At 42.5% G+C, this 12288-nt stretch overlaps 1 protein-coding gene across 2 annotated transcripts in view; it reads right to left on the bottom strand.

Annotated features, from left to right (window-relative positions):
• The window catches only part of ADAMTS3 (ADAM metallopeptidase with thrombospondin type 1 motif 3), a 675879-nt gene that overhangs the window by 164978 nt on the left and 498613 nt on the right, over positions 1-12288 (bottom strand). For both annotated transcript variants that reach the window (XM_069630646.1, XM_069630645.1), the window contains exons 6-8: positions 6711-6794; positions 3639-3795; positions 380-485 (exon numbers count right to left, since the gene is read on the bottom strand). In XM_069630646.1, coding sequence (XP_069486747.1) covers positions 380-485; positions 3639-3795; positions 6711-6794 — 347 coding nt within the window. The remainder of the gene's footprint in view (positions 1-379; positions 486-3638; positions 3796-6710; positions 6795-12288) is intronic.

The following is a 12288-nucleotide window of genomic DNA, read 5'->3' on the forward strand; positions in this document are numbered from 1 at the left end:
CTTTATAGTAACTCTATCGGCAAACAATTCCCATCTTCTTTTCGAAACCAGCTCCATAGAAAATTACAAATCCTGCACACCACACTGGCCACAACATTGTGTGGAAAATTAAGATCATATTCAAACAAAACAAAAGGATATGTCTCACACTGAAGTGTTGCAAGGAGAGAGACTGGAGGTGAGACCATACGTTCTTAAGTGCTTTACAAAGTAACGGGGGATTTTAGCAATTCAAAATATCAAGAGAACATGGTTATCTAATATGCAATAGACAGAAAGTTATCAGGAACATGCTACAAGGAGACATTACATTCTCAACCAATATTTGCAAGCAAACACAAAACTATGATAGGAACCAGGTGCGCACAGTCAGACTTACACGTGGCCTGTTTCATGGGCTACCACAAATGCCGAGGAGAAGCCATCTTCATGGTTCAAAGTGCAGCTTCTGACAGGGTGACACATGCCTGTGACGGGAGCGTATCCTGCAAAAAGTCATAAACAAGCGGTTCTCTTCAATTTATCTTTTTATTATACACTTAACATGAGTGTCCGCAACATCTGTGTCCTAAAAGACAACTGCATAGGGAGAAGCTCCGTTCTGCTGCACGTGTATAGGAGCAGGAATGATCCCGCCCAGGATGGGTTCCTCCTCAGATGCAAAGGATTGCAGAAGAGCTCGCCTCTGGGCTCGTTTCACTAATTAATGCTTCGTTCCCCGGCACGATACTGTCCTTGCGATTTGGACATTTGAAATGCAGGGCCACAGCACAATGCTAAAATGACAGACACAGGAAGCTAAGCTTTGGCATAACCCACTAACAGAGACACAACAAGCCTCAGTGTGTGTGTCACGTGCACATCATATATTATAGTTGTGCTACATGTTGCATTAAAAGGTCATCATAGTGACGATTTGGCAGATGTCTGAGCATTTTTCACTCATCGGATTCGTTTTTTTATTATCTTTAATTACGATGCACAGCTCAAAGCCGTTCGCAATTTTGAATTGTCAGGCCTATAGCATGTATTCTTTTAGTTGACACTTGCCCAGAGGTTTTTTTTTTTATTTATGTGTTATGTCTTATCAAAGATACTTTAAAGGAAAAAGGGCAAATCATTATTTGCATACAGATTGAATAAAGAACCATTGAGCCTCCATTAATATCTATTAATTTGATAGCATGCTATCCTAAAAAAAATGGTTTTTGGATATTAGGCATATAGATGAAATCTCCAACACATATGGATTCCTGGCACCTTGCAACCAATGGGGACAGAGTTAAGACTACTAAAGAAAAACTAAGGGCCTGAATTACAGATGTTTGTGCATGCTGAAAAGTGACTTTGCACCATGTTCAGCACGCAAAACCCCTTTCGTCGATTCATGGACCGATGTTGCATGCCTTTCCGGGAGCTTACAGGGACTCTGTGCAGGTACATCACGTCTTTGTGTGTAGTCGAGCGCTTTGCGTGACACTCCACGCAAAGTGTGGGAAGGGCCTACGCAGAGAAATTAATAGGTCGCGGGACATGCATATTCTCAATCAATTTTCCTGGCAAAATGAGCAGAGCGTGGGCATGTTGAAGGACGGGCCGTACAGTTTAATCGCACGCCCAGTCAAGCGAAAACAAAACCGAGTTCATGGAACCCAACGCGCAACCTCATGTCGGTCAAAATTACACACAAACCATGAGGACTCACCGCCACATGATAGGAGGGACACAGCACTGTGCACATAGGATCCAACGTGCAAAGGTAGGGTTTATGTAACAATTTAGGGGTGACAGCACATAGTTGAGGTGCTGATTGAAGTTAGGGGCATGCGTATGCAGGTTAGCAGGCTGGGGGTTCGCATGCAGATTTACCGGGGACTGAATTGAGTAACGTGACATGTAGCACATTTTTTTGGGGTGCAGTTAGGAGTTACGGGGGACCGTATGCAGTGTCACTGGGGTGCTGCCTTGATTGCGGGGGGATGGCCTGCAGTGTTGACAGGGTGCATGATGACAGGTATGCAGACTGCGCAAAAGTTGGTATATGTGGCTGGATCTGTTTTGCGTGGGGGCATGTTGTGGGCGTTTCTGACCACTACTTGCATCTAGCGTTACTTTGTGATTGAAAGTCAATAAATACACAGAATGCATATAACATGCTTTTGTGTGCAGGTACGCACAAAGGGGTGTTATGCACAGAGTACTTTGTGGGGTCTGTGCGCTTATTCTATGAATTGAGCCTGAAGCCTTATAATCTGCATCACGTGATGACAAACAAGCCCTTGACCTTTTGGATCCTCTTATGTACAGAACAACCCCACATGCAAGCCACTGTCTGTGTCATGATGGTCTAAAGAGACAGGAGTGCAATCAGTATGAACCGTGAAAGTACATCTTTACATCAGAGACTCTCGAGGGATGTCTTTTTGATAAAAAGTGACACTTTCAAAACACACTGATCGCGAGACAAGTAGATACAGGAATGTAAACTTTGAAGCTCTGTCATGAGGTCAGCTACTCCTGTTAACGAGAACAGTCAAGGTCAGGCAGCACCAACCCTAACCACACACCTGCAACACCTTAACCTATTAAATGTGTTTAAAAGGAGCCTACCATCGAAGAGAAGTCAGTTGATCTTGGGAAGACAGGAGGGAGGCTACAAGGCTGAGTCCGGCAGAGGATCCCTACCAAACTCACAATCACTCAGCCAGCAGGACTGGGCACAAGAGAGGACCGCTCTGATGCAAACCGAGCTGAGGAAATTAATTTACCCAGAGACTGAGCAAAAGCTAATGAGAGTCAGAGACAGCCAAGCAAAGGGAATTACATTCCCATCCCGAACTAGGGCGATCCGTGGTCTGAGCCCGATCGACGGACACCACTTGTGAACATTAAGTTAAAGGGGGTCCGAGCCTGAAGGAGGGAGAACCATGGTGAACAGTGGACCTGAGAATTTGTGAATGTGAAAATCCTTATAAGAAAGGAACTTTGGTGTTTGGTTATTACGTCAGGCCCTCTGCAATAAGAGACTATTATTGGGAAAGAGACTTTGGCGCAGAAGGCCCCAATACCAATGCGTTAAACTATATCCTTATGGCAGAGAAGCCAGACTGTGTGAAGCTCGAGCGTGTCGCCTTGTCCTGTGCTGAAAACATGGGGAAGGGAAGCCAACAGCTCAACTATCGTGACATATCAATTCTTGAAAACGTTTCTTTTTGGCATACATGTTGCCCCACACCATTTGCATTTAGAAGTAAGGATTGGCAATAGGTTTATCAGTATAGGCCCTTTTATTTTGACAAAGACTCCTCTAGGACTGCGTTATCATTATTTGATGGTCGTAGCTTGCTCCCATCCTTAGATTTAGGGTTAGATAGGCGTTTAACTAACCTATTGATGTTCAATAAACACCCTTGAACTGTGATCATTTCTGTCTGTCTTCACTATTGCCACAATGAGTTCCTTACACCTACCACCACTTGTAATCCTGTGGTAAACCCAGGGGACCAAGTGGCAGTAACAGTAAGTGATTTGGGCAGGAATTTGGTGGAATTACCACTTTGGTTCGTGGTTTTGATACCATAAAGCCTTTCAGTGCAACGTTCAATCAGTATTTTGATGGCAATTTATGAAAAACTTACCTTGCATGCCAGCGGGACCAAAATCTTGCCTCGTTAGAAAAATGGCATGGTCGTGGTGTTCGGAATGACCAGTATCTGACTTTTGCTGCTGGTACGCCCAGCGACACACATTCTCTAAGCTTCTGGAAGGGTTGCCTCTTTCAATCAAGCTGATGGACTGAAACAAACAATGTGGAACATGAAAGGCATTGTCACCTGCGTTATGTTGACTTTCAGGAGCTAAAGGGCTTGAATTGGCCGAAAAGGAACAAACTTTATATTTTATTATGCAATCTTGCCACATGTGTTAGGACTTTACAGCCTCGAACATTTTATTATGCAATCTTGCCACATGTGTTAGGACTTTACAGCCTCGAACATTCTTAAAAATCCCACTAGATTTTCAGGGCGAGTTTCTTTGTTTACATGCTCAACATAAGAGAAATTCACTTGCCCCATGGTGACAACATATTTACCAGGGCTTTCTGCAAAATGGTGCAAGACACCATAAGCACACTTCATATTTGGTGCAGTGCTGCCACCCAAAGGCCAGCCATGCACAGTGACATGTATATGCCATTTACTTCAAACAATTTTTTCAGTAAACGTCAAATAAAAGTTTCAAACATCCCCAAATTTGCCAGCAAGATTCAGATACAAATGGCACTCGCTCATCATAAAATCAAATCGCCAATGCGAGTGGGCTAGTAGAGTTTGTGAACACTGCTTGAGTGGGAACTGAGAGCTCGATTCACCTGACAGCACAGCACTGCCATAGGACTGCTAGGTGGCCAACATAAAGTTTAGTTCTAATTTGCATTTTCTGACCAATGTTGAACATATTTAATGCTGTTGGAAGGGTTAATTCACACCATCTTCATATTTTATCATGAGTAAATATTAGTCAAACAAAAGCATTAGGTTTAGGGTTATTTAATGCCAATATGGTATTCATAGGTACAACATCGGTTGAAGTAAACTATGCTATTTCAGAATTTGTTGCATATGCAGGTACATTGGCCTGTGTTTGCCCCATTGCTAACTATATTAAAGCAAGCAACAGAGGCTGAATAATATTAAATGCCAAACATACTTTTCTCTCCCATAGAGCAGGCAGTTCCTCCAGGATGAATTAAATACGCCTTTCAAGACATTCTTGATATCTCGCCTTGGCATTTTACTACCCCCACAGATCCACATACATCGTAACAGTAATTTTGAACATTTGACTTGCTCCCTTACCTTCTTTGCTGTTAAATAAAGCAAAATGTGTTTGGGACTTTACGCTCGTAAGTGCAAACATCTTCAAAATACTGGAAATGGGGGGAACACAATTTACTTCATAATTAAAGCAGAGCAATTTTTAGCGTGTAAACTAAAGGCTTACATTATAAAGTACAAATTGTACATGTCCACAGAATAGACTAAATATTTATTTATTGTTGTTAACGCTACTTTAGTACGTGCTGTATGTTATGTATATGGTTTACGTGTGTTAGATGGCTATACTAAACACTTATTGCTTCACAAATGTAAACATGTGTGAAAAGCCTAAAAAAGTATCAGAACCAATTAATGTTCAGTTATCCACATATGCATATAAAACAATAATGTATTCATTATGTTCGGTTTCATCCAACTCAGCAGTCATTAACGTTCAGGTCAAATGTCAGTCGAACAACTAATTAACACAGACCCAGCACATAGTTTGACCTACTATGCTTGTGGGCCACATCGTGCATTAAAAAGACAAACTAACAGGTAAATATACAGGTTCTCCACACACTTTGCTCATTATGCAACAGGAATCGGGGTCACAGTGTTCAATGACTAGAAGGAGGGGAATAGTGTGCACTCACTCCTGGAACTATTATGTTTTCTTATTGGATCTCATACTGGCTATTTGCATGGCTTTCGGGTATATGGAATCTGCATGAACAGCGAGGGGAGTACATTTTTAGGGACATGAAAGATGGCTGTTCAATAGAAGCATACCGATCAGAAGTACCGGGTTCTAAATGCAGGTCTGTTTCCAAGCGATTTGTGTGGAGCACACTTGAGTTCGCTGCATGCAGAGGGTAGTTTCATGTGCCCATATTCTGAGGCTGTCACTGTGTTTGTTGCACACGTTGGTGGGAAAGATGTAGAGTGCTGATATGTTTATAGTGTGCTTGGGGGGTTTGTGCTGATCATTTTAGTGTGCCTAAGGGGAGGGGTTCACCTGCTGTCTGTAAGTAGTTTGATGTGCATTGTATATGTTGGAATGTAGGAATCATAGCGGGTGTGTGTGGGCTACTGACCATCAAGACCCAACGGGCACTCACAGTGTCATAGCCAATATGATCTTTCAAACGACATAAAGCAAGATTGCACTAGGGATATCTAGAAGCAAGATTGCCGTGAAGGATATCTAGAAACAAGATTACAGTGGGGATATCTAGAAACAAGATTGCAGTGAGGGATATCTAGAAGCAAGATTACAGTGGGGATATCTAGAAACAAGATTGCAGTGAGGGATATCTAGAAGCAAGATTGCAATGGGGATATCTAGAAGCAAGATTGCAGTGAGGGATATCTAGAAGCAAGATTACAGTGAGGGATATCTAGAAGCAAGATTGCAGTGGGGATATCTAGAAGCAAGATTGCACCGAGGAACCTTCAAGGAGCAAACTATAGTGTTAACATTAAGGCCCAAAACTCTAGTCAGAACATCTAGGAGTAGAATTACAGTGGATCAATATTAAAGCATAGATCATGAGTGGGGGAGCTTCAGGGAGATGCCCTTTAAACTGTGTTGGCCTGATTGAATAATATAACATAGTTTCATTATCTTCTAGACCTACCAAGTCGATACCTTTTCATATGAAGAACACATTTGACATGAAGTTGTTTTTTTTATAGTTCAAAGCTTCTATTTGCAAGAGTTAAGACAAAAGAGGCAAATAATTAGACTTTCTTTAGAAGCAAAAGCCTCGAGCAGCAGCTGATGGTGCATGCTATTTTGGCCAGGATGAGGGAATCAGTATCTCTAGCGACATTGGTTGGAATGGTAGAACGCGCACCCTTTGGGTGCAACATGATGTCTCCGCTTACCTTTGCATAGCCCAGCATAATCATTCGTACAAGCACAACATTTATGTGGACTCCAAGGGACTCGTCATGATAAATTTCATTCACCTAAGGCAACAAATAAGAAAAGTGCTTACTAAGTATCTCAATGTAACAGACATGCTTTCAACCACTGGAGAAATTATTGGCACAATGCAAATATCTCTGAGCTTGATCTGGAATGCATGCAGCTCTACATGTTCAAAAGGGGCTATAATCAGACAAACAGGGAAAAACACAATGGGCCTCATTACGAGTTTGGTGGTAGCCGTGCCGGTAAAACCAGCACGGTTGCCGCCAAACTCGTGAAATTACCGGCACCCAGCAATGGGGACGTACGGGGACATTCTGACCCCGGTCTGTCCCTATTGCCGGGTGCCGGTATTCATTACTCACTATTCCCATTTGAGCCCCGTAGGGCTCAATGGGGAGGTCGGATACACCAGCCATTCATGAATGGTGCCGGTGCATCCGACCAGTTGTGCTTGCAGGTGCCGCTCTGCCCGAGACCTGGTGGGTAGAAAGGCATCCGCAAGCACAACTCGTAGTTTGCTGGTCCGGTAGTAACAGCGCCGGTAGCTTACCGGCACCGTTACAACCGGACCGGCAAACTTATAATGAGGCCCAATGTCTAGATTTTTTCTCTGCAAATTAATCCAATGAAATTTGATGGTTTGGCTACTTGGCTTGATTACTGAGCACTAGTTTAGCTGACCCAATCTGTACAAGGGTAACATTTACATTCTTACATCAGAGTTTGTAAAATAGCACCTATTGCTCTGATTCATAAAATATAACTGCACTGTGTTGAGCATAACACAGTGTGCATATCTAGCCATTCAGACCCTGTGCTACTTACTGCATGCGTTCACATGCCGCGTATCAAGACATCAATATAAATGCCACAGAATTACACATTTTACAGTAAATTCTTAATTGCCTCCTTATTAACCGGAATGCTCTATTAACTGGCACCTCCATTGTGGTTAATAGTAGCGGTTCAGGAAACAGTGATTAACAAAGTATTGGACCAAACCAAAACAGACCAAAAGGACTGGAGGCTCAGATAGCTGGCCTTTTTGCTTTGTTATGCAGAAGACATTTAGTTAACCAGCATTTTTAGTTGCAATACATAATCAAGCATTAGCAGTACCAACAGTTTTGGCCTTTGTGCAGATATATGAAAGGTATTTGCCAGGCATTGCCATTCTGGTACTAACTGTCCATTAATGGAAGCAGCTTGAAAATGGAGCACATACCTGGGCAAATTATACCAGTGTCTGGCAAATGCCTATCGATTACCTACACAAAATCTGTAACTGCTGACTTTGCTAATACTTGTTTTGAACAGAACCTCAGTCAAGGAGACATATACTGCTTATAAATCAATTTGGCTAAAAGCAGACCTGGTTAAGGCAGTCGTATTACACCAGTACCGCATTTATAACACCAATTAAACCATTAGCTCTCAGAAGACTGCGTTGAAAAAACCCTGACAGGAACTTCAAGTGCAAAGTTTGATGTTAAGGCTTACTAAAGTTAGCTCATAGAGATTGCGGGAGGGTGTGTTTTAGGTGGGGCGGGGCCGGAAGTGTGCGGGAATAGCCATAGTGATTGGCATGGCTATGGGCAGTCAATGGGTGGATAAACAATTGAACAACACCTACAAGCATTGTGTCCATCTTCATATGCTATCTCTCCTTCGATGTACTCCAATGCATTAGTTTCAGCGTATAGGTGGTTCTAAAGTGCCACCTTATAGATACAACTTTTTACAAAAGGGAAGAGTGGAAATGTTGAGCCAATGCTTCTTAGCCACTATTAATTCCTCTGAGGAACAATGCATTTGAAAAGTGTGTTTTTATCTTGCCAATGCCAGAATTTTGAGTGGGTAATAATAATTGGGTAAAACCTTTTTATACATCACATTTTTGCTTTATAAGTGACTATTTCTATTTCGATGGGTAAACAGGCATGTGCCCAGGCTTTATTTAATTTAGGTACTACAAATGCACTTAGTTAATGAGGCACACTAGGGCCAAAGCATGCCTGTGGCTGCTTGTGCTCTTTACAGGGCAAACATGGCCTGGCAGTTCATGCAGGACTGATTTGCAAATGGCTGGTCCAGTTCTGAAATGACACAGATAAACTAAACACATTGGAATATAAGCCCAAGAAATTTAAGTGATTAAGAAACCTTGCTGAAAACATATGTATTCAAAGTCTTATTGTTTTCCAGTGCCACTTAGTCCAATTGTTAACATTTTCTGTCGTGTTTGTGCCAGTCCCACTTCCGCCCAACCCTTTTCATCGTGAAACCATAGAAATGAAGAATGTCCCTCACAAGACAAAGAGGTAAAACAACTCAACCATGCCCAGTATTTATTGCCCATTCCATTCCAGAAAGTGCCAAATGGTCGCGAGTATTTGTTGAGCTTTGGTGGGGAGATACCATATGCAGACACCATCAGGCCAACAATTGGAAAACCAAGCTGACGTTTAAAACTCATCAACATATTTACTAATGAAATTCATAACTGATGTTGTGATCAAACATGTCCTTTTAGATGGAGTTCTCCCATTTGCAAGCCCACAGAGTAATACCACTTTCCGTGTATGTGCCCACCTACACAAAACATCTGCCAGTGTGCACCTTTCAAGCACTGTTTGCACGTACACAGGGCTGGTCTGTCCCCGAAACAACGTTCTTCTGAGAGAAATGTCTGGTGACTTGTCACGAAAATATTTCATACCAATAGGATATGTATTTCCTGAGCCCACTGGCACCAGAACCCATCAATACCCAGCCTAGCTGATTGATGCTTCACCAGCAATTTGCGGTACACCGTCTCATTGGGAGTGAGTAGCTCTCCTGGACCACATCCCACGATCAGATCACGTGACAAAGGAGGCGACTCAGCCTGAGACGGAGAGTTCAGCCCTGAGAAATGTAAACCCACACCAAATGGCAGCTCTTTCCTGTGAACCGGAATACACTCTTCCAACAGCTGTTCTGACTCTTGCTGGACTATACAAAGAAGAGCATAACTAGCTGGCGGAAGGGGGTAATTATTGGGTTTGAGAGTGATACAAACCACGGCCTTTGGCTTCTGACTTCCCCTTCGACTTCCGGATGGATTCTCACGCAGCATGCATACTCTGGAATTATCCGGTTAGAAAAATGCTAACTTTGTATACATAATTTCAAGGCTTGCAATAAGACTATTTATGGTGCATGCGGGAGGTTTGTATAACAGTAAAACAATAATTTAACAGGAACTGCGTGTTAAACAAGAGAGCTCCCGGATTGCAACCCATTTTGTTTTTCAAAATATTTCATGAGGATAATCATGACACGTTTGCATTGCAATCGTGTAAAAACGTGTTTACAATCATAGCCCAAGCATGTATTTGGTTTGTGACGTATGACATGGAAAAGTTACTTCCTTGTAATCGTGGCTCGGTCAAGGTCTTGGTTCACTTTTGACAATAGAGAAAAAAACTCTTTTAAGTGCAAGTCAATAAAACAATCCCTAATTGGCTTTGCTGCTTTTTCATATTATTAACAGAGAGCTGCTTTGAAACTGTTTTGTATTGTATTGTATTGTTTATTTATATAGCTCCAAAACACAGGCAGGGGCTTCAAAGCGCTCAAGGAGGGTGGGAACAAGGAGAAAAAACAACAGTCGCTTAGAGCCCATGAAACTCTGAGATGATAATAGTCTGCACAGGCAGAGTAAGTGCATACAATACATTTAACAGTGTGGGATATAGCAAATAGGCCTGATGGTGATTATGCAAGTTTTTAACAGTACAATTGGGGTGAAGACAGGGGAGAGACAGACAAGGCGATCTTCAGGCGTGGTGCATACGAATCGAGAAGTGCACAGAGGGTGACAGGGAGGGGAGGGTCAAGTGCACCCAGTCGGTTGAGACTGGGGTAAGTGCAGAGAAAGCCACTCTCTTGGGTACATTTCTCAGTGCGTTGAGTGAGATAGGGGTGTAAGGCCCTGAGGCAAGTGCGAGAGGACTGGCGGGGGTGCCGGGGACCAATGAGGGTCTGAGGTACACCAGGCAGCCAGTCAGCATGCTGTAAGGAATAGGAGTGAGAGAGGGAAAAAATAGAGAGCTAGGTTAGCAGGGTAGAGGGAGAGAGAAGGAAGAGGAGAAGAGGAAGGTCTTGAGGGGTTTCCGGAATTTCAGGAAATCTGGTACAAGAAGAGTGAATACACTGTATTCACTGAACAGTGAATACAGTGAAAACGAAAAAGAAAAAGCAAGTGCCCATAGATGCATGCATTCAACAAAAATGACATTATTTCTGCAAAGCTGTTTGTGAATCCTAGAATACACCATACTGTCAGGAAAAAAATATTTGTTAACTCTCCATGGGAACATCTCGCCAAAGACTCATCATTCCACTCAACCCTTTCTTCCCCTCTGGAGTTTTCATGCACCCTCCCCTCGGTTCCCGTACCAATCCCATCTCCTCTGCTACCCAAGCATCCTACTTGCAAATCCAGGGTGCGTCCCCTATATACCGCGCTCCATTGCTTCCGAGCTATGTCTCCGCTACATACATCCCATAAATACATACATGTGAGCTTCATAACAGTAGCCGTTTTTTCAAAAATGTTAAAGTCAGTTTTCATTCAATTTCCTTCTCTGTCCCCCAGCTGCGGACATATTTTTGCATGTATGTGAGAGAAAATACTTCTTCCCTGCAAGAGCGCAAGGATGAGTAGTGGCTACACTGTCTATCTCACAATAATACAGAGCAACAGTGATCCCAATCATAAAGGTAAAACAGGCACAGTTAAGAGTTATACTTCCTTTTCCCTTTGTGGTTGCGTGGGCCGAGGGAAAGATCTACTCTCAAGAAGGATGTGAATGTGGTTTAGTGGCAAAAACAGTTCAAAATGAAGGTTCCATAAATAATATATATACCGTAATCAAATACCAATGTACAAGTACTATGAAAACCTACCCCTGTAAGGGAGAACACAGAATATGAAAAGATAGACAGCTGCAGCAATCTGGTTAATGGCACAGGGGTGAAAGGCAATAAAAAACCACAATGTTCTTTAAAAGGATATGTTCTTGTCGAAAAAGGGATCAAATGTGACCTAACCAGTCTCTAGGGTCCAAAGATGAACCAGTGGGGCATTTAGTAGTAAACACTACCTTTCACTGTTCCTCGCCATTCAACAGTGTCGATTCTCAATGCTGAGAATCTTGTTGTCGAGTGGATACCATGGAGGGTCATACTTGATACACTTATCATCAAGATCTGTTTCTGAGACACATAAGCAGAGATATTCCGTTTTATTGAAAATGAAAGACCAATCCGATGATGGTTAACAGAATATATTGTGCATAACAAGGGAGACGCGCAGCTAGAGTTTGAGGGAATAGGCAAAAGTATAGGTGCTGCCTACCTATATATGTTCTTGTTCCCTTTCATATTTTCAGACCTATTTTATGCCTATTGACATTTTGGGAAACATAATTAACTATTATTGCACAGATCTAATCTCTCACACTCAGAATCTACTATAGGGCA

The sequence above is a fragment of the Ambystoma mexicanum genome, chromosome 6q (genome assembly GCF_040938575.1).
Source record: "Ambystoma mexicanum isolate Mex_15411 chromosome 6q, UKY_AmexF1_1, whole genome shotgun sequence".
NCBI lineage: Eukaryota > Metazoa > Chordata > Amphibia > Caudata > Ambystomatidae > Ambystoma > Ambystoma mexicanum.